General features: G+C 43.1%; 1 protein-coding gene across 1 annotated transcript in view; it reads left to right on the top strand.

The window, feature by feature from the left end:
- Positions 1 to 1,893: 1,893 nt before the first annotated feature.
- LOC308305772 (dynactin subunit 1-like) overlaps positions 1,894 to 23,291 on the top strand; it is a 121,103-nt gene continuing 99,705 nt past the window's right edge. The window contains exons 1-3 of the mRNA XM_080750641.1: positions 1,894 to 1,982; positions 21,093 to 21,344; positions 23,283 to 23,291. The exon at positions 23,283 to 23,291 is cut by the window's right edge and continues 70 nt beyond it. Coding sequence (XP_080606767.1) covers positions 21,117 to 21,344; positions 23,283 to 23,291 — 237 coding nt within the window. The 5' untranslated portion in view covers positions 1,894 to 1,982; positions 21,093 to 21,116. The remainder of the gene's footprint in view (positions 1,983 to 21,092; positions 21,345 to 23,282) is intronic.

Below are 23,291 nucleotides of genomic sequence, written 5' to 3'. Positions count from 1 at the left end.
CATTTGTTATATTGTTGTTGATGGACTGACATATTATCTTGCTTATTATATTGATGTATAACCTGCTTATTGTAAGTCACTTTGGATTAAAAGCGTCTGCTAAATGCCTAAATTGTAAATTGTAACCTAAAAATGTACATCAGATTATAGAGCTTTAACTTTTTAACAAACATCTTGTTTTAACCCAATATATCAGGCTACAGCACCTTGTGTGATGCTCATGTAAATTCACTACTACTATTAATAGACCTGCTAATATTTGATACATTATGCAACCTTAAATCAATACAAATTATTGTCACATAATGGTCTTTTCTTCTTTTGAGGGATATAATCACGTCCATCATCATCCCATGGGTTGACATAAAAATGTAATTGGCATGCAACCAATGATTGACAGTTACCATTACCAGTGGTGTAAAGTAACTAAGCACATAATTTTACTCAAGTACTGTTCTTAAGTACAGTTTTGAGGTATGTGTACTTTACTTGAGTATTCCAATTTCCAATAGGCCTACTTCTACTCCATTACACCTCGGATACAAATATTGTACTTTTACTCTACCACATTTATTTGAAAACTGTAGTTACTATTAGACTACTTTGCAGATATATATGATTATATTATAAAACATACATTAATTTTCACTTTAGCTATATTGTATGCCTAGGCTATTTGAAAATAGCAGATCTACAAGCTCATAACGCATTGTCGCATCGTGACGTGTTGTGAGCTTGATCTGCTCAAACATTTTGTACTTTTACTTTCAGTACTATGTTTTTTTTATTCTTTATTTGATTGAAGAATTTATTAGAAGTTTGCAATAGAAAAAAAAGTACAGTTTCATGACAGTACAAATCACTGGTACAAGGTCAACTACCAGTAAGACTCCCTAATCGGGAGATAAGCGACCGTTGGTCACTTATCTCCACAAATATCACAACCTCCACCTCTCACGTCATACGGGTAGCCATAGTTACACCTGGAATGTTGAATCTCCATATATGGAGATAACATACGCATCACACAAAGTCTGACCTCACCAGCCCATACTTGGGCATGGACGACTTATATCTCCATATACGGAGATGGCCATATATGGAGATACGATGACATCACAGAGTCCACAGCTGATGATGTGGCGTGATGTCATACAATACACAAACAAGCCCTATATAAAGGGGCAATTCTCACCAGGGAAGAGAGCATTGCCTGGAATGTTGAATCTCCATATATGGAGATAACCTACGCATCACACAAAGTCTGACCTCACCAGCCCATACTTGGGCATGGACGACTTATATCTCCATATACGGAGATGGCCATATATGGAGATACGATGACATCACAGAGTCCACAGCTGATGATGTGGCGTGATGTCATACAATAAACAAACAAGCCCTATATACTGATGCGATACGATGACATCACAGAGTCCACAGCTGATGATGTGGCGTGATGTCATACAATAAACAAACAAGCCCTATATACTGATGCGGAGATATGAGCAGGGCAAAGGTGTGACGTGTGACGTGTGACCGACCGACGGACGGACGGCCGGTGGAGGTTTTCATAGTAAACTGCTCCCTGACGGTCGCAAAAAGGAGATCCTAGAAAGCAAAAGGCATAATCAACAGGAACCACACTTTAAGTATCTCATATAACAATATTAAGTATTTTGATGCCAACACTTTTGTACTTTTACTCCAGTAAATTTTTAATTCTAAACTTCTACTTGTAACAGAGTATGTCTACATTGCAGTATTGATACTTTTACCTAGTAAAACCATAGACTGTATAAAGAGTAAAACGTGTGTGAGTACTTTTCCCACCACTGCCCATCACCATGCTGCCTCTAGCTCTAGTCTCAGTCAGGCAGCAGGACGGACACCACAGACAGGATGTTGCCATGATTGAAGTCCATGGATGGATGTCAGTGAAACTGAAGCACATAACGGTTTAATTTACACAAGCAAAGCAGGTAAGAAACAGCACACAATCTCACGCGTAGTAACCGCACAGTGCACACTATGCCACGCTAAGCCGCGTATTAAAGTGTTTTGCGTTCATAAAATGTCCTCAGTCAGTCAATTATTATGTAATTGGACGTTATTATAAAGCAGGAGCGAGCTAATAAGGCTAGCTCCGCTAGCAGCAGCAGCTGAGCAGGGAGCAGAGGCGTCAATTGGGTATGGCAAGCCATGGCAGCTGCCATACCTTGGCTACATGGGGAAATAATAAAATGTACTTTTCATTGCGCCTGCTGCTAAGGTATGGCAACATGACTGGTGTCTTGCACGCGCGCACCAGTCATGTTGCCATACCTTAGCTTTTTCTGAACTGACGCCACTGGCAGGGAGTGTCCCACACTGACAGCCTGGGAAATCAGCTGAGAGAGGACCAGATGGAGGCTGACTTATGACTGATAAAACATAACCTGCATACACTAGCCGAGCGTGTCAACGTGTTCAGTGAAAAGGGTGGAAATGTGTTAAACAATAACAACACAGTCCAGTTTGGATTTGTGTTTATATTATCTGTGATATTTCTTTTAGGTTTTATTGTGGACATCTCTTTGGGGGGAGGGTCGGCATGATGAGCGGTTCACTTTCACCTCACGTGGCTGAAATCTGACACAAAATGCATGTCGACTCGTCCGCAGTCTTAATAATAATAATAATAATGCATTTTATTTATAACGCACGAACCTCAAAGTGCTACACTACAGGGTTGAAAGCGTGGCATAAAAACAGCATGTATAGGCAGACAATTATTACATTACATGGACCAAATTTGTCTACTAAACGGGCCAATTTTAAAACTATAGAAACACAGGGTAAAAATAAAAAGACAAGGCCCAGGAATAATTAAGAAAACGTTTCTTGTCTTCATGGGAGTCTTGGGATTGTTTATCTCATTTAAAACCATTATGCGAATATTGGCTATAGGCTATACTGTTTTTGTTTATGTCATGAACCAGTGCTTGCTATATTAATGAATTATTTCTGTCTTGCTTTTTTCTGTTGCTAATTTAACTCAATTAAAATCAGTTTAATTCGACAGAATACATAATACATCTCTGTAAGGCCTTTGTAATGGCTTCGCTAGATGGCGACAGATTACACATTGTGTTTAAAGAATAGCCAATTAAACAATTTTTAGCTTTTTCTAGTTGGTATAAAAGGGAAAAAAATGGTAAGTTTAAGGAATGGTATCTATTTGATTTCAATACTACTACTACTGTCATGGGTTATGTCAGACCAATAGTGTTATAATAAGCAAAGGGCGATTAATTTACCTATGATTACACCACACACATTATATACAATAATAGTTTACCACCTTTTCATGGTGTCTGATTTATATTAACATTACATGAGCCTGGTGTTTTTAGACCCATAGACCCTAAATGTATCCACTTTTAACAGACTATGCTTCATGTATTGTTGTACATGTAAAATGTTGGGTCATTCCTATCACTTGCAGATATTTTAACTTAATTTCTAAAGCTTCATAACATAATAGGCTACTTTAGTTTCATCTCATTGGCAATGAGTATATCACTTTCTGAGCCTATCTGTTTTCAAATAAAACACTTCCCTATCCCTTCTATAGATTTTCTCCCTGTCCCTAACGATCTGTATATCAAATGACATGGTTACTGTCACAGGAACGGCCTTCTATTCACTTGTTCTCAAAGATAACATGTTAGATCAGGGTTCTTCAATGTTTTCAGGCCAAGGACCTCTTAGCTGAGAGAGAGAGATAAAGCAGGGACCCCCCCCCCCCCCCCCCCCCCCCCCACTGCATATTGTAAAAAAATGTGTTGTAGATTCTACGACTTGACAGCACTGTCATCAGTATATGTTATTCGTGTTAATGTGTTTTTTCAGCCATTAACCACTAGAAATCGTCGATACTTAGTAAATTTGACCTTTCACTCTGTAGTTGGTCTGATCTTTTCCTCTACACCAAACCTATTTGCCAAAAATTGCCAATCTACCAGCCCTCAACGCCTTGCTCTGAGAGGTGTTGAGAGCATGTAGATCGGCTATGTTTGGCTAAAGTTCTCCTCGGAAAAGGGATGCGAAGTTGTTAATTTAAAAAGAATGATCCTATCACACAAAGATTTGGCGGCCCCCCTGTAGTAACTCTGAGGACCCCCCGTTGAAGACCCCTGTGTTAGATTCAATATGTTTAATTGAGGCTACACCTACTTCTTCATGTTGGAACCACATGGGTAGAGGGCAGCAATGTATGTCAGTATCCAGGACTATACGAGGTCTCTTCTTCCAGCTGTCCCTGTCGTGCAGGAGTGCGGCTCCTCTGCTGTTGTGAGAGCGGGTGTCCCTTGAGCTAGTTTACACGAAGGTCAGCCTTCTTCTCCCCTTCGAGGCAATGGCCCTCTTATAGTTGCAGTGGTCAGCAGGCTTTAGACGCCACTCCTTGATCATGTCTGTTATTCTTCTCTGTGCGTCGTCGTAAGAGGGCCATGTTCCGTGCATACATCAGGGACCATGAGCATTGTGCTGCGTGAGGGTATAGCAGCCATGGTGACTTCTCAGCCTTGGTCATGAGGGTCCACGTCTGAGCTGAAGAGTGGGACTGGCTCAGTGGCTCAATTGTTTAGTGAAACTGTGTCCCTTTGTGTGGTGTGCTGAGGGCAGACGTCCACACGTTTATTAATGCAGTGGTGCGTTGACCATGCAAGTCCCTGTCTGGTCTCGGAAGTCCTTCTCACTAGAGTAGACGTAGCCACCAAGATATATCGGTCACGGTCACAGTTTTTATTGCAGCATGCTCTCCCGTGTGCACAGTGGTGTTGATGAAGCCAGCATCTTGGTTTCCTTGCCGCTGAGATGCAGTCCTACGTTCAGACGCTCGTCTTAACAAAAACAACAATAAAAAGTGTGTAGGCCTGCTTCACGGCATCCGAGACTATAGCGCTCTGTCATCAGCGAAGTCCGGGTCAATGATATCCACTCGCCGTCTCTTGTGTGAGACCAGGGTGAAGCCCATGCTCTTCCTCTCCCTCCGATATGTCTCTCCTCATAATAACGCAGTCAAGTGTGATGTTGAAGAGGTATGGTGTGATGATGAAGAGGTATGGTGCGATGATGAAGAGGTATGGTTCTGCCACCCTGCAGTGTTCCTGCCAAGATGGTACTGTCGAGCTCAATAGTATCGCCGGGCTGCTGGCCCGCCTTTGTGTGTGCATATAGGACAGCACGGCCACAGTTTTCACAAGCTTATCAGATATGCGTACAGTATCCCATTCATCCCTGAGTATGTCCAGCATATTTCTCCTGTGGACGCAGTAAAAACACTTTGTGGTCATTGGAGGTTATCTACCAGAGCTATACATAACTTGCTTTAGTAGACATGTTCCCACCTCTTTTTAAAGAATAAATTAAAGTTTCACTTTGAAAGCCTTTAACCCATACAACATCCAGAGTGACTTGCCTCCAGCACAGCATCAGAATAAGCTTCAATAAGCTTGTATGTTATTCCCAGCGGTCTGTAGTAACACGCACAAGTGTAAAAGTGTTTTTCATTCTTATGTTACCTTGCGAGTGATGTGAGGATTCGGGTAGACCTAGTTGCAACATCATTCCCTCTTGAAATCCCAGTTTAACAGCGCTGTTGAAATGCTCCGGTGCACCGCTCGGTTTCTGCGTAACAGACTGTCCAGCTATTCTCCCTGTCATTGTCCTGGTTTTCTGTGATGATGAGACGGCTCTTTTGCTTTGTGTCGTCTGTGGATCCCACGTGCATTTCGTGCCTATTCTTTTGGCTGAAAGACCCCCCCTCTCATCACCACCACCACCACCACCATCGCTGCTATCACAACAACCAACCCCCACCGTCTTGCTCCATCCTGCTCATTTGCATAAAGGGGTGCAAGGAGACTGCAGAGATTTCATTGCATGTCCCGAAATATCCTCAGCCGTGACTAAAGTTAGCTCTGTGCTGTCTAAATGACTAGGCTGTATTTTCTAAAGGCGGCTATTTCAAGGCTTAGGTTATGTGGCTGGTAATGTAACACTATTGTATTTTCTATCCTTTATTTTTGGGCTTATTGTGCTTTTATTGATAGTGAAGTATAATTAGACAGGAAAGGGGAGAGAGAGATGGGGAGTTACACGCAGGAAAGGTCATCGGAATCGGGACTTGAACCCGTGACACAATGTCAGGCTACTGTACTTTAGAGCCTCGGTCCGGGCCCACATAACTTATCCTATATGTGCACTACATGCATGCCCTAATAAGGCTTGGACCCACTTGGTTAGACCTATGGTGTGTAAGATATAGGCCTACCAACAACTTGGTATGTAATCCACTGTAGCTAAACGTTATTACCGATATCTCACTCAACCAGAGACTTGTTTCATTTTGTTTATTTGCTGAAATGTGAGCAATTAAACATTTCTCCTCGTTATCCATGCTGAACCCTCTTACAAACAGTATATCGCTGCAGCATTTGCTTCCATTGCAGAAATACTGGAATGAATAGAGTGAAAAGCCCCCGGCTACAGTGTGCAGTTAGCTGATAAAAGAGTGCTAATCCAACCTCTGTCATTTGCCAACACATCACATCATCCTCACCTGGATCTTTTGTGTTCCACCACAGTTAAATGTATTGAACTGAGCTCAAACAATTCACCTTTCCCTTCGTGGCGAAGGTTCTCCACTCTGTGCTTTGTATCACGGGGCCACATTTAGCAAATTCACCCTTTTTCAAATGCAAGTTTTTTCAAATCTTGATCTATAACGAATCTATAACTCTGTGTTATAGTTCTATATCAGATCTATCGTGATAGTTTTGCTATTTTTGAAACCTTTACGTGACATTTTTTTAGGAACGGACAGTGTCAATGCATGTTGAGTTTGTCTAATGTTGAATTGTACAACGTTTCTTTACTGCATTTGTGGTTGTCAAAGCATTCCATGGGGTCCATTGATTCCTGTTGATTTAGACATGTGTCTATTGATCACCGCTGACTTTCTGGCAGCCATCACTCAGGACATTGATCGGTGTTCCTCCCCCAATGGACTTTGATCGGACATAATGTAGGCCTGTTGTGATGAAAACGGACAATTGACTGCATCTTAGGCGAAATGTGTAGAAAAACAGTAATAATGACATAGAGATGCTTCGTTTGTTTTTCGTTGAGAGGTTTTTGTGAAGTTACGGCCCCTTTTCCACTGACATGGCCCACCACCACACCACTCCACACCACCCACTTGTGCTTACAAGGATCTGGGTAGAGTGGTGTGAAAGAAGTGGTACTATACATGGTACTAAAAGGTATCCAATCCAGAGTAGGTCTGAGCTAGGCAAACAGGAAACGGGGCCAAACACTTCATAATGACTGATCACTCACTGACTTTTCATTTAGACCACCAGGATATAGTTGTAATACATGATAATAGATTATATTGTGTTATAACCACTATTATAATCCATTACAGTGTATTATAGTTATCATAGTAATACGTTAATACTTTACAGTATATATATATATATATAACCAGTAAGACTCCCTAATCGGGAGATAAGCGACCGTAGGTCACTTATCTCCACAAATAGGGCAAAAATGTGTTTTTCCAAAATCTTCCTGATCCATGTTGATGACATGAGTGTAGACATAGTGTGTAGTGAGTTTCGTGATTTTAGGGCAAAATCTGTAGGAGCAGTGTCCAAAAATGTGTTTTAAAAATCGGCCTGAAGGTGGCGCTAGAAGAGGGGCATGTGAGAAATGAGGGGTGGGGTCTCCGCGTTGCCTTGGCGGACGAATAGGTACCGGGCCCGGCTCTCCCGGACGCTCCTAGCCCGAGTTACGGCATTTTATGTGAGCTGCAGTGGAGGGGGTCCTCCACTGGGGGCGCCACCACTTTTGCATCCGTTCTGGAGCAGCAGGAGTGGGTGGTCCCCAGGAATTCCCCGTGAGCAGCCCCGTTGGGGTGGTCATTTTTGCACATGTGGTCATTTTTTACACCTGGGGGTAATCACAGACAGTTATAATCCATTAGAGTGTATTATAATTATGATAGTTGTAATACAAATTGCTATTGTATTATAATCACAGTTAAAAGGGTCAGTTTGTTTTTGGGTACTTTTGTGTAATGGCAAATGTAAATATTTTTATGTGGTGTGGTGTGGTGTGGTTCGGTGTAGTGTCGTGTAGTGTGGTGCTAAAGCTGCTGTCAAAATGGAACTTAATATGGAGGGCTTTAGGGCCCAGTGGTGCTGGCCGGGGCCTAAGCCACACACTCCCTCCTGCAGAAGGGAGCCGGTGCAGACACTAGCGCAGTGCTACCGCTCAGATGATGCACTCTCACAGCCAGCAGACTAACCCTGGTCCTTAGTTTCCCCCCTCATCCCCTGCTCTCGTCGCTCTGTTTTCCTTTGCTCCATTCAAGCGCTCCGGAGGCACCGTGGAACAGGAGCACCTGCCCAGAGAGAGAGAGAGAGAGAGAGAGAGAGAGAGAGAGAGAGAGAGAGAGACACAGAGAGAGAGAGACACAGAGAGAGAGCCCCCTCCCCTCTTCCTAAACCTCACCCCGTCCTCCTCCCCCTGTTCCTCCCTGACAGAGTCAGGTTTCCAGGGATTCTCTGGTGTCCGGCGGGGGGCTGAGAGAAGAGAAAAGGAAAGGAAGTTTTGAGAGCCCACCCAGGCCAGTGTTGAGGAGAGGGATGTGGTGTCGTCGGTGACGAGGAGAGACGCGCCTCTTCTCGACAGCATCCCTGAAACTACCCCCGTCCCCTCCCTCTCTCTCCTCCGCTCTCGTCTTGGCCAGCCCTCTCGTGTCTGGCCAGCACTTCTATCCTGATAGCGCCGCTCTCCTCTCCCACCTCTCGGGGAGGTGCTCGGCGACTGGGAAGATTATGGCTCAGACTAGGAGGAACACATACACCCGGGTGAGTGCATCATTGCTGTAGCGCACCCAGCAGAGAGTCTGGGATGGATGTGCGCGTACGTACGTCTCAAGACGCGTGACTGAATCGGCTAGACTGTTGGCGTCGGGTTGCTGCCGTTTTAGAGCCGTGCGCCAGCTCGTTTCTGTCTGGTGAATTTGGTTCGCTATCATTGTGGCGTCTGCCTGATAGTCGATTTCCAGGCTGAATGAATGGATCGATGAATGACGCGGTTTGGCTTGTGCATTCCTCCGCTTGAATTGTTGCTTCTTTGTTTGGCTCAGATGCCCCCGGGGCTAGACATTGTTGTGATGTCTGGGGTTTGGTCCTTCATGCTAATTGTGCTGACCTCCTCCTGCGTTGCTAAAATTGGAATGTATGCAACAGGAAAATTGCAGAACTACATGGCTATTGTTGTCATCACGGCCACGGGACTGTCATTCCACGGGAACCGGGAAGACTTCCTATTTGCCATCTGTCTCTGACTCAGGCAACGTCCTCAACATCATCCGGGAAGGATGACATCACTGTCCGTCCTCAGAATTAGGTTACTTCTCCTTCAGCGTTGGCTCTACTTTATGATATGTTCTGTTATGCCTTTATTGATAGGACAGTAGACTGACAGGTCTTTATTGATAGGACAGTAGACTGACAGGTCTTTATTGATAGGACAGTAGACTGACAGGTCTTTATTGATAGGACAGTAGACTGACAGCAAATGGGGAGAGAGAGTTGGGGAGTGACACGCAGCAACGGTAGCCGGGATCGGGACTCGAACCTGTGACACGCTGTCAGGCTACACTGAGCCTACAGTATGTGGCATGCGCCTGGACCGGTAGGCCAGCGGGCTGCCCCCAGCATTAGGTCTGCTTCATGCTTCCAATGTAATAAAGTCTCCAGTAACTATCGCATATATCACTCAAGGGTTCTCACCTCTAAAAAAAAGACTTGTTTGATAATTCACAAAGTAGCCTACACTAGACAAAAATGCATGGTGAGATTACATATTTAAGGGGTAAGGTATGTATAAAGAATAGACCAAGATTATTATGTAACTGATATCGGTTTACTCAAACGTCATGCCTAGTTGTTCCCATACCAGTCTGGAAGGGCTATAGAAACAGCCATATACTGTATATACCTGCTGTACAGTCTTCTTGACTGTGTAGAAGTGCCTGCTCTCCTGAGTCTTGTGGTGGGGTTTGCATGTGTTGTAAGAGTAGAGTGGCAATACATTATTCAGCATGGCCTCCTCTGCTCTGTGCGCGTGGCCAACAGGACCGAACATTGTATTAAACATAAATGAATGTTTCATTGCCGGTGGTAACTGAATATATTTAACTTGAGTACTGTACCTACAGTACAGTTTTGTGGTAGTTGTACTTTACTTGAGTATTTCCAATTTTCACTACTTCTACTCCACTGTATCTCGGATCCAAATATTATACTTTCTCTCCACTACATTTATTTGAACACTTTAGTTACTAGTTTCACATTTCGGGCATTTGAAAATAGCCGATCTACAAGCTCACAATGCGTCGCATCGTGACGCATTGTGAGCTTGTAGATCTGCTATTTTCAAAAGTTTTTTATACATTTGAAAACTTGATGTGGGACACAATGGGACACACAATGGGTACTTTCTACTTTTGGCACTTGAAGTACATTTTGATACCACTACATTTGTACTTTTACTCAAGTACATTTTTAATTCCGGGCTTGAGTATTTCTACACTGCAGTATTCCACCAATGTTTCATTACAGATGCAGCCTAGTGAGTGTGTTATAGTGGTATGTGTAGCCTAAACCCACAGCACTTAGCTTAGGGACAGAACAAAATTTATGGAGGGGGTCACTGGAGGAAATGTATATGCCCTGATATAAAATGCTATGACCCTCCCTCTGTATGTGGGAAAAAATCAGTGGCCCTCCCCAACCAAAAAAAGAAAAGAAGATGGCCCTCCCCTAAAACATAACATTTTATACATGAGTAAAATGATCCCTAAAAACATAAACTTATTCATAAACGCAACTGCAGTAATAATAGCACTATATACGAGAACATGAATAAAGCAAATTCACCTCCCCCTATGAGACTCGAACCGGCGGCCCCACGGGACGAATGGATCGTTAGCACAGCGACTAATGCACTGAGCTATCTTCACAGATAACATTTTAGTGAATAAAAGTGAACTCTAGAACTTAAGCTACCACTTCTATATCATATGATGTTACAGGACTTAGGAGAAGGCTATGAATGTTTAATCTGTAAACTCACCGCTTCATCTATCTGTCTGGGAAATGTTATACGCAAATGTGAAAGTGAAGAAAAATGCTTTCCATTGGAACACTGCCATCCTTTAAGATGATCCACTGCCGGCCGAACTTAACCCTATATATTAAAACAGGGATGCCATATGTTTCATCAATGAGACTATCCCTAAAAGATTCCCGTTGTGGTGGAGAAAGAAAAAAAGACGAAAAAACCTCGAAGCCAAAATCAAAATCCAAACAGCCACACACACGCAATTCCATTAGGACTTGCCTAACCCCTCTGATCTTCTTGTTGTCCGTGCTCTTCTCTAATTTAGTTTCGAGTCTGACAAGACTCTCCTCAGCAGAGAGGGTCTGCAGCGAAGCTCTTAAATTGTGATCCAAGTAACTTTTAGTACGCACATTTGTTCTCTTGATGTTGTAAGACGCCATGTTTGTTGTGTTCTGAACTTTTCCCTCTGACTAAAAGTATTGTCGCTGCCAGGAAGAGCGTCAGTGATTGGCCAGAAACTGCACACGCCTACTGGCTGGATAGGCCAAGCTAAATGATTGACACATAGAAGGAACAATGGGAAAGGCTCAATAGCCCAGCTGTTGGGAAAAACCAAGATAAGCAACGGAGGGGTGTCAATGACTATTGTTGTACTATTATTCAGGAAAGCTGTAAAGAAAATATGCATATAAAATCCGGGCTCATTTTAAAAATAAAAATTGGATGACCCTCCCTTGGACTCAAAGTAAAATTTGATGACCCTCCCTCAAACTAAAACTAAAAAGACATGACCCTCCCCTATTTTCCTCCAGTGACCCCCCTCCATAAATTTCCCTAGGTCCCTTAGACACAATATTTGTATTTGACTTTATGTATTGGTTGGCTCTAAAAACACATCAAACACAAAAGTTAAACCGATTTTAGCTACCGGTACATCTTCTACCCTGGATTTCATCTTTATCAAAATGTTTAGGTGTTTGTTTGATGGATTGTATAAAACACACACACACACACACACACACACACACACACACACACACACACACACACACACATTTTTCTTATGGTTGGCAGATGTGCTTGAGCTTTGCAGCCTCCTCAAAGCACGTAGACCAAGGAATGTTGAAATCATTTTACTTTAAAAACACATCTAAAATCACAAAAATTACAGACAATGTTGCATTAAAGTCATTCAGAGCCTCATTTCTACTGTAGCCCTCCCCCTGATGATGTACAGTTCTCTGACAACCCAAGACATTGGAGTTCTGTATTCATACAAGATAGAATAGCTCATGCTTTTCAAGTCATGAATATTAATCAAGCTAACAAGCCTGAGCAATCTAGAGCGATTCAGGTCGTGTACAACAGTACGGGCTGACATCTACTCATGATGCCAGTCCATGCCACATGGGTGAAACTGAGCATAACATGAATGCTTTATGCTTCGTCATATTTGACGTGATTAACATGAAATATGTAAGACGTTGTTATAAGCGGCTTTCAGACGGGTGCGGTCGCCGCGTCCTGGTAATTAATTTTCAATGAGAGGCGGGCGATTGTTTTGGACGCGCAGAGAAGTTTAGGAGCGGCGAGGCGAGCAGGCGCGGTCCCGTGCTTGGTTTGTGTTGAAACAGGAACTCGGTTTGGCTCCTCCCCTGTCTTAGACCACTTCCTCCCGCGCGCTTTTGTTTTTATTCCTGCCGACAACATCGCTACATGTTTAGGGCAGTGACAGATTCTACTGTGTCTTCTTGAGAGATTATGCGAGGAGTAATGACACGTTAGTTAAGTCTCCTAGAGATCCCCATCTCAGGTTGTAGCCCTACATTTTTTTCAGTTTACCTTTCCTAGGTCGATGCTGATAGGCCTATTAGGTGAGGAACACAACCAGTAAGACTCCCTAATCGGGAGATAAGCGACCGTAGGTGGCTTATCTCCACAAATAGGGCAAATCTTCCTGATCCATGTTGATGACATGAGTGTAGACATGCTGTGTAGTGATATTCGTGATTTTAGGGCAAAAACTGTAGGAGCAGTGTCCAAAAATGTGTTTTAAAAATCGGCCTGAAGGTGGCGCAAGAATAGGGCCATGTGAGAAATGAGGGGTGGGGTCTCCGCGTTGCCTTGGCGGACGAATAGGTACCGGCCCCGGCTCTCCCGGACGCTCCTAGCCCGAGTTACGGCATTTTATGTGCGCTGCAGTGGCAGGGGGTCCTCCACTGGGGGCGCCACCACTTTTGCATCCGTTCTGGAGCACCAGGAGTCGGTGGTCCCCGGGAATTCCCCTTGAGCAGCCCCGTTGGGGTGGTCATTTGGTCATTTTTGCACATTTGGTCATTTTTTACATCTGGGGGTCCCCCTGGGGCTCCGGGGGTCCTTGGAGGTTGTAGTTTGGCAGGCAAGGAGTGTGTGTGTAAAATCTGGCATGGATCGGGTCAACGGGTGCGGAGATATAAGCAGGGAAAAAGTGTGACGTGTGACGTGTGAGCACATTTGGTCATTTTTTACATCTGGGGGTCCCCCAGGGACCTGGGGGTCCCTGGGGCTCCGGGGGTCCTTGGAGGTTGTAGTTTGGCAGTCAAGGAGTGTGTGTGCAAAATTTGGCATGGATGGGGGCAACGGTTGTGGAGATATGAGCAGGGCAAAAGTGTGACTGACTGACTGACTGACTGACTCAGCCACGGACAGCCCGTGGAGGTTTTGGTAGTAAATGCGACCTACGGTCGCAATAAAACTCTTAACCCATTTAGGCCAATTCTAATGACACTTTACTGTAAAGTTTTATCACACAATTTTGTAACCCAAATTTCCAATTGCCGAAGCTGTAATCCTGGGCTCTGCTTTCCCTCTGCCAACCTGGGGAGGGCTGAGCTCATGCTTCCTTCAGTGCATGAGGAGTGAGCAGGCCGCTTCTTCTCACCTGACAGGGGGAGTTTCCCCGGTTTGGACGTAGCGCGTGGAAGGAACACGTTATTCCAACCAGTTCCTTTCAGGCGCCCAGGGGGAGGCAGTATAGAGACCAGGATTAATTACTGCATGTTTTTGTGAGGGTTCCCTAGGAGACACGGAGGAAACATGCAAACTCCACACAGAAAGGCCCTTTCGCCAACCTCACCTAGGGTACGGGCACTGATGACGTACGTGGAGGAGAGAACACGCGGAAATCAAACCCAGAACCTTCTAGCTGCAGGGCGACAGTACTACCGACTGCGCCACCGTGCCCCCAATTGCGCTTTACTCTGATTTTATATATATATATATATATATATATATATATATATATATATATATATATATATATATATATATATATATATACACACATACACAAACAGTACATATATACTGTACCCCAAAAGGAGTTCCTGTCTTAAATGGATTAAAGCCTTGAGTCTTGAGGTTTTCCAAAAGCTCCTCCTCTTAAATGTCATTAAAATTCCCCAGGTTCCCCAGGCCGTAATGACCCTCACGCTGTAGGAATGAGAAAACACATGCTCCTTTATGTCACAGCATTCCTATGTACAGTTACAGTATGCAGCCTATTCTCCTTATGCAGCGGGTGAGCAGGGGCGTCACAAGGGGTAGGAAAGTGGGACTGAGTTACTAGGGCCCAAGGTGGAGGGGCCCTAGTAACTTTAGCTATTGAAAAATAGCAGATATACAAGCTCACAGCGCGGCACCGAGTGCCGCGCTGCGAGCTTGTAGATCTGCTATTTTTGAAACGTTGTGAAGATGTGTGAAAATCTTTGAATACATGTATTTTTTAAGCGAACATTTCTAACTCAAATTTTGCTTCTGGGGGTCCCTGGAACTAAATATTTTGAGATCGGGGTCCGTGGCCAAATCCATATCATCTTGGGGGTCCTTGACATAGGTTTCTTGCACACATTTTCACGATTTTTCAAAAAATAGCAGATCTACAAGCTCGCAGCGCGGCACTCGGTGCCGCGCTGTGAGCTTGTATAATCTGCTATTTTTCAATAGTTAACATTCATGGGGGGCCCGCAGTGAATCCTTGTACCCAGGGCCCAGAATTTGGTGTGACGCCCCTGTGGGTGAGTATAGTTACAGTATGTACTCCTTAATTATGCAGTGGGTGAGTGACCACCACTGAAGTGGGATTGTGTGGCCGAGGCTAGGCCTGTCACAATTATTACATAATCGTCTAATCTGACATTTGACATAATCGCAATTATTTGGTCATAATCGTCATAAGTGTTTCCATGTTGACAAATGTTCATATATTTTCACACATTCTCAAAAAAAGATAGTGGAACTAGCAGACCTACAAGATCACAACGCGTCACGAGGCATCGAACCTGTGGCGCTTTGATTACAGCGGAGTCTCTGTGACCCAACAGGCCCCTCCCTCCTCTTGCTCTGTTTACATTAGGCTCTATGCACAGGACTGTGCCAGAACATCATCACTTATTCTGTGATAACATGAAGAATGCGGTTCTGCTGAGTCATCTTGATTCTGGGACAGCGCTATCAATTGCATAATAAATAATTATTAGATTACCAAATATTAGAGCTGGAGCTACAGTAGCTGTTTTCCCCCTGCTCCAATTACAGTACAGTATGTAGAATGTGGGTGTTTCTCTTTGTTTCAGAATTGATTTATGTTATGATATTGCTTTGTACTGCCATAGAATGGTCTGTGAAATGTGACAGAAGGGATTTATGAGGTGTGAATTGGAACACACCAGTGGGTCCCTGACCAAGCAGTGCTGGCTGTCCCTCATAGTGTCAGAGACTATAAACCGAAGGCGATCAAGCGTTTGAAAATCTAAAACCTGGAACTGCATCGTTTTAGACTTCAGGTGTGTGGGTCTGTTTGACAATGATACAACATATTGGGCTCTATTCCAGGTCTTATGCCTTGTGCCTTAACATCTTTGCCTTTTTTTTTTACTATATAGACATATATTCTTTTTATATTTCAAATAGCTGATCTGAAAGCTCACAACGTGCAGATGTAGATCAGCATTTGAAGTATTTAAAAATGTTTTCCAAAATAGTAAAAAAAAAGGCAAAGAAGTTAAGGCATAAGGCATAAGACCTGGATCATAATAGAGCCCATTGTATCTGTGCCTCTAGTCAATTATGCTATTGGTACTGCTGCTACTGTATTAGTTACTAACCTTACTATATCCTAAATACTCCTGCAAGTTTAACATCAGGAATCGTGTGCGTACACATACCTTTCTCAAGACATATTATCTATTAAACCTTTAGTGCAATACTTTTTCCCTGTGTGTATTGGGTCCACATCAATATGCCAACGGGCCGGTATTCCGACACTAAAACTAACCCTAACCCTAAACTTAACCTCAGTAACCGTGAAAAGTAACTAACCTGCCGACGCTAGTCGGAACAGCGGCCCGTCGGCATATTTAAGCGGACCCCGTGTGTTTTTTTTTATTTTTAATTTGGGCTTTTTATGCCTTTATTTGACAGGACAGTTATTGTAGACTGACAGGAAATGGGGAGAGAGATGGGGGAATGACATGCAGCAAAGGTCGTGCGAATCGGGAATCGAACCGGCGACGCCAGCAGGCATCATAGCCTAGTATGTGGAATGCGCCTTGACCACTAGGCCAGCGGGCGCCCCGTGTATTGCACATTTAGTCCGTTTCCATAAAAGTAACTCTCAGAATGTCAGAATCCATAAGATGAATAGCTACCACACTTCTCTGTCTCAGCCACTATAGAGAAAAAAAAAAAATTACACTAGTCCCTGGATTGGATTTCGTGGGCCACATTTATACACCTGTGCTGTGAATGAGCCAAGCCCATTCCTGTCAATAACATTGTCTTCAAAACCCTTTTTAAATATTATATATTTGTCCAAAACTCACCGAATGTGGTACACGTGATAATGTCAAAGAAAAGGGAAAAACAGCGCCCGCTCTGCATCTGTTCTTGAGAGATGATGATGATGATGATGAGAGAGTGACAATGGAGATATATTATGTTTTCTTGTTTCTTTGTCTGCCTTTATTGAGAGACAGTCAGCAAACTGTGAAAGAGAGCAATGGTTTGCATAGGCCTGTCACAATTATTACATGATTGTCTAATCGCTCTAACGCCTGTTGTGAACTTGTAGATCGTCTATTTCCACTATAAATGTTCTTTTTAAGGATAAAGTTGACAAATATGTCAACGATGGCATGAGGTGGAAGTAGCGATACAGAGGAGGATCAGTGTCATTTATTATTGAGAGTGCTAAGCGTGTGATGGCCTTATTGATCATATCAGCCGGTGTGGGTGTGGTAAGTTGTAAGTTTGCCAGAAATGTAATGAGGTGCACTGTGTATAGCAGGGGTCTTCAACGTTTTTCAGGCCAAGGACCCCGTAGTTGAGAGAGAGGTGAAGCAGGGACCCCCACAACCTGTTCATAGATTCCATATAGTTTCATCGTTTGACAGCACAATCATCAGTGTATTTTGGATTCATGTCAATTTGTGTTTTAAGATATTTAACCACTTGAACTGTCAATACTTAATAAACTTGACCCTTCACCTTGTACTTAGTGTGCTCTTTTTCCCCTCTACACCAAACCTCTTTGCTGAAAATAGCCGATCTACAAGGTCACAACGCCTCGCAGCGCAAGGCGCTGCGAGCTTGTAGATCTGCTATCTTTAGCTACAGTTCTCAGAATATGGACACTAGGGTTCAAGTTGTTATAAAATATGAAAAGGATTGGAAGATTTGGAGGACCCCCTGTAGTAACTCTGAGGACCCCCTAGGGGTCCCGGACCCCCTGTTGAGTACCCTCGGTGTATAGACATGTTCTCTTCAGTACCCCACGGATTCCTCAGGTCATGATGAGTTCAGGTCATATTGCATTGAGGTCAACCATACTTACAATTTCCCACATTGCTCTAGTTAGTTTGTTTCATGTCATTTTATTGATATGTTATTTGATTGTGAAGCACTTTGTGACTATACGTAGAATGGTGCTATATAGGGGCTTACAATTGCAAATGAACTTTCTGAGCAAGCAAGCAACCTAGCTTAGACCCAGCTTTCACCTCCTAAACATGTGCGCGGACACGTGTAGCTCAATGAGAAGGGCATGACACTAACCAGTTTTATTTTCACACATAATGAACATGTGTTCATTCATTGACTGAATGGGAAGCATCCATGTTTTAGTACTGATGACACACACACACACACACACACACACACACACACACACACACACACACACACACACACACACACACACACACACACACACACACACACAAGGCATTTCATTTGTCTGGGAAATCCACACATAGTCATCCACAGAGGATTTTTAATAGAGGTAGAATGGAACTGCATGAGTTCTATTGGCGGTGAGTTGCTGCATTTTTACTGTATCCATTGTGAAAGCTTTTCCAAACAATTTCTCATGATCATGGAGCAACGGTGCCTCAGCATTGCAGCATACCTGCCTAAAGTACTTGTACTACTGTGGTGCACCCTCAAGTATTTACACATTGTGGTTATTGTGACCGTCAGGCCGTAGTTAGTATGGAAACGTCCACCTCGTGTCCATGAGTCACGTCCTTGTGTCACGCTAACACGCAACATTTCGTTACCTATCGACTTCAGTTACTCCCTCCCATTCCATCCACAAAGGCAGGACACAAAAAAAGTTGTAAATAACACACAAGAATAAATGGCATGGTACTTGCCAGTGTTGACTTTGACAGCAATTTCTGATTTAGTTTTGAATAGAACTTTTGAATGGAATTCCATGTAGTCGTATTTTAGTCATCTGCCATATTTTTGTGTTAGTCTAGTTTTTGTTGACTAAACATCAAAACATTTTAGTCCACTAAACCTACAGTTAAGTTAGTCGACCACAATGCATTTTGGCAGGCCTCGATGGCGTCGTAATGACTGATTTTGCACTTACACTGAAAATAGACTTTCTACAAGCTTACAACATGTCACAGCAGGGCACGTTGTGAGCTTGTAGATCTGCTAGTTTCTACAGGCTCACAACCCGAGCACAATCAAGCAATAAAATGACTTAGTTCTACTGGATCTCTTCTCCACTACTTCCCTAGTTTTAGTCATCATAGCTTCGTTGCAGTTTTTAGTCGTTTTTAAGGTAGTCGACAGACATTTTTCGCCATAGTTCAAGTTCAGAAAATCGCAACACTGGTTACTTGCCGTTAATCTTCTTGTACACATAAAGGAGTGTAAATCGCTAACTTCCTTTAAAACCGCTCTGAAAAACCACATACAGACGGCTGCTACTGGAAACTGGTAACAGTAAACTTAGCCTAACCGTACTGTACCTCCCCCTGACCCTTCTATTGTAAATACCTTTTATTTTGCATTGTATTTTACAACAGTTGTTTTCTGATGATATCTCCTGCATGATACTGTTTTCTATCTGTCTGATTTAAATGTAAATAAAGCTTTGTGCTTTCCTGAGCTTTACTTACTGTATCCTTTTAAAGCCCCTATCATAGTAGACACCGTGGTGATAAGCTATCCACCGCGGTGTAGTCTTTTTAAGTCATAAAACTACAACATTCTCGCGGTGAAGAGCTATCCACCGCGAACCCCAACACATCTCTCTGTTTTTACTTTCAGACAGATCGACCCATCACCCCGTTCACTGATTGGTCAATCTAGACCAGTCAGTCACGTTGATAGGACTTCACCGTGACTATAGAGACACACGGGCGCCTAAAATTCACGCCCCCTATTGTGACAGCGGCCCCACTTCCATTAAGGAAAAACGGTGAACTGCAGCTGCCAATGCAATCCCAATGAGAGGCATAGTGAAATATAATAATTTCAGTGGTTGACTACTGAGGCCATAGCGATTTTTATTGTGTTCTAGGGTTAGAATTCACTCTGTAGTCGGGATCTTCAAAGTCGGCGCTCATAAACGCACAGCAGTAAAAGACAGTGATGTCACTGAAAAGCGACAGGTTCTGTGCCTGTCGTTTCCCCTCTTCTCTGTTAACATTATGGGTAACCCATTCAAGTGGCAAATTAAACGTGACACACATCATGTATTAAGAAAACAAGAAGATATGTTGTCAGGGTCAGGACATACATTTGAAAACATATTTTTATTTAAATCAATATAGTCTTCAGTTCGTGTAGGATTATTTTAATATTAGGCTAACCACAGCTGAATTGCAATGACTTTCTATGGGCTGGCTTGCAGTTCACCGTTCTCCCTTACCCGAAGTGGGGCCGCTGTTTCAATTTTGGGCGTGAATTTGTAGTGTTTCTCTATGATGGCCTCCCCTTATTTTCTCACTTTAGGTGGATAGCTTTACACCTAAAATTTGCGGTGATAGGCTCTTCACCGCAGACTCTGATGAGGGCTTAACAGTTCTACTGCCATATTTATTATTTATTTATTTGTGCTGGTGCCATAAAAAAGTAGCTTACCTTTGCGACGTTATAGAAAATTATCTATGGATTATTTCCACACACAGGCCTAATCGACACATAATTACGTCTGTAGCCAAACTGACGGCAGGGGGAAGCCTTATGCAAGGAATGAATGTGAAATGGCACTCCTCACTTTCCGTCGTTCAGAGCATAGAAATCGTTTTCTAAATCAGGTCCACAGAATACAGCCATGAAGTGATTTGGGAATCCATTATTGTTTATGTGTGGTGGCAATTTGAGAGCAGCGTTACGGGAGCTGTTCTTACTGTACACACCCGCGCGACCCCTCATCAGCTTACAGCGCTCAAACAAGGTAAAAGAACGAGCGTTCGTATTGGGACGAGCGTTAACGTTCGAAGCAGTAAAAGAGTTAATTGACTTTGCACCAGTGAACTGTACTGTCATGAAACTGTACCTTTTCCTATGCAAACTTCTAATAAGTACTTCAATCAATCAATCAATCAATCAATGTGTCTCCCCAGACCACCAGCAGTGGTAGCAGCAGGATGAGCTCTGACGGGGGCGGCCGGCCGGCCAAGGTGGGCTCCCTGGTGGAGGTGATCGGCAAGGGCCAGCGCGGGACGGTGGCCTACATCGGCACCACGCTGTTCGCCTCGGGGAAGTGGGTGGGCGTCATCCTGGACGAGGCCAAGGGCAAGAACGACGGCACGGTGCAGGGCAAGCGCTACTTCACCTGCGAGGAGAACCACGGGATCTTTGTCCGACAGTCACAGGTAAATGAAATGAGGCGTGGTTTTGTTTTAACTGGGGACCCCCCTCACCCTGACGAGCACTAAGAGTTGAGGCATTACATTTTGTATAACACGGTTCTATTGTGAAAATAGCAGATCTACGCGTTGCGAGGCGTTGTGAGCACATTGTGAGCATGTAGATAGACTATTTTCACAATTTCTGCCTCTAATATTTGACAATTTGTCCAATGTTTAATTTGTCATGTTAGAGTTTTTAAAAAGTCCTTAAATTGTCACATGTGCAGATACCGTCTATACACTTAAACTTCCTGTCGGTTTGTTTATTGTTGAGTGAGAAAACAATGTTGCACATTAAGTTAATCATCTGGGGACCTCCCCAAAATAATTTGGGGACCACAGGTCCCTTACTTTTTTTCCTATGTTTAGTTTTCAATTATTATTATTTTGAAACATTTAAAATAAATAAATAAATAGTCCCCCAAAGATGTCCATGGATAATAATACAACTAAATGCCAGGATTTTTCTAAGTAAGCTAATTTCATTATTAAAATAAATAAATAAAAATCTAACAAATTCCATGAACTATAAAACAAAATGTCTAAGAAGTAGTGAAAATAGCCAATATACAAGCTCACAACGTGGCATGAAGCAACGTGCTGTGAGCTTGTAGATCTGCTGTTTTCACTAGTTTGGGGTCCCGGGCAAACGTTTTAATTTCTCTTTTGGGTCTGAAGCTAAAACGTTTGGGAACCACTGCCATACACGCCAGTGGTTCTCAAACCTTGTAGATCGGCTATTTCCACTACATGCTTTCAATTGTATGGAATTTCTTAGACTTTTTCTTTTATTTATTCTTGAAATTACTTAGTAAAATCATTGCTTTTATTCATGAAAAAATGTGGGAAGCAAAGGTCTAGATTGACCCATACAAGTCTGTAACTCTGACAGTGAACAAATGGAACCAAATGAAGCCGTTTGGTTCCATTTGTACACTGTCAGAGTTAAGGGGAGACCCTTGAAAAGTGAAAGTTTGAGAAACACTGCAATAGTTCGACGTCCCATTAGTCAGACTAAAGGTTAGGGTTAGGTTTAGGCATAGGTTTACTGAGGTTAGGGTAAGGGTTAGGTTTAGGCATAGTGGCATTCACCTGGTGAGCATTCACCGGGTTAGCATTCACCAGTGTCGGCAGCTTAGCATTTCACCAAGTTAGCATTCACCAGCGCCGGACAAATGTGACGTCGAACTGTCGCTCCCGGGTTCCTTTAGGGTGGTCTAAATTGACCCATACTAGTCTGTAACGACCCTGACGGGTTCATTTGGTTCCATTTGTACACTGTCAGAGTTAAAGGGGAGACCTTGAAATCTGGAAGTTTGACAAACACTGCTGTAATGGAATCCTTTCTACTGATTGTTTGTCTCTGTCTCTTATGAATGAATGAATGAATGAATGATTTTTTATTTTCGTGTCTTGTCAAAAAGACCCATCCCTTACGGGATTATAAGACACCAAACATGAATAAACAATACCACATTCAATTACTGGAGACTGCATAACAATAAAAAAGAAAAGAAAAGAAAAGAAAAGAAAAGAAAATGCCAAAACAGAAATAAATATACCTCACATATATCTGTTCTCTGTCCGTTTGTCCCATGCTTTCTCTAAATATTCTGCCAGTGAAAATATCTTGTGTTCAAAAATCCAACCAAGTCTCTCGGCGTCACTTAACCATATCAAATCTAGGTTTTCACGCGTATTAAATAGTCTTTGACGTCGGTCAAAGGGCAGTAGAACATAAAGTGGAACTCAATATCATTTATGTCACAATAAATACAAACCCTCTCTTCCTCTACTACTCCTCCATATCTACCAGTTTCAAGGTGCAGGGGACACTTCTGTCTCTCTGCTGGTCATGGTCTGTTTCATTCTGTCTTTCTCTCTCTCTTCTCTGTGTGTCAGATCCAGCTG

The sequence above is a fragment of the Nannobrachium achirus genome, assembly GCF_963921795.1.
Source record: "Nannobrachium achirus genome assembly, chromosome: 20".
Lineage (NCBI taxonomy): Eukaryota > Metazoa > Chordata > Actinopteri > Myctophiformes > Myctophidae > Nannobrachium > Nannobrachium achirus.
This window is presented reverse-complemented; position numbering and strand designations above follow the sequence as displayed.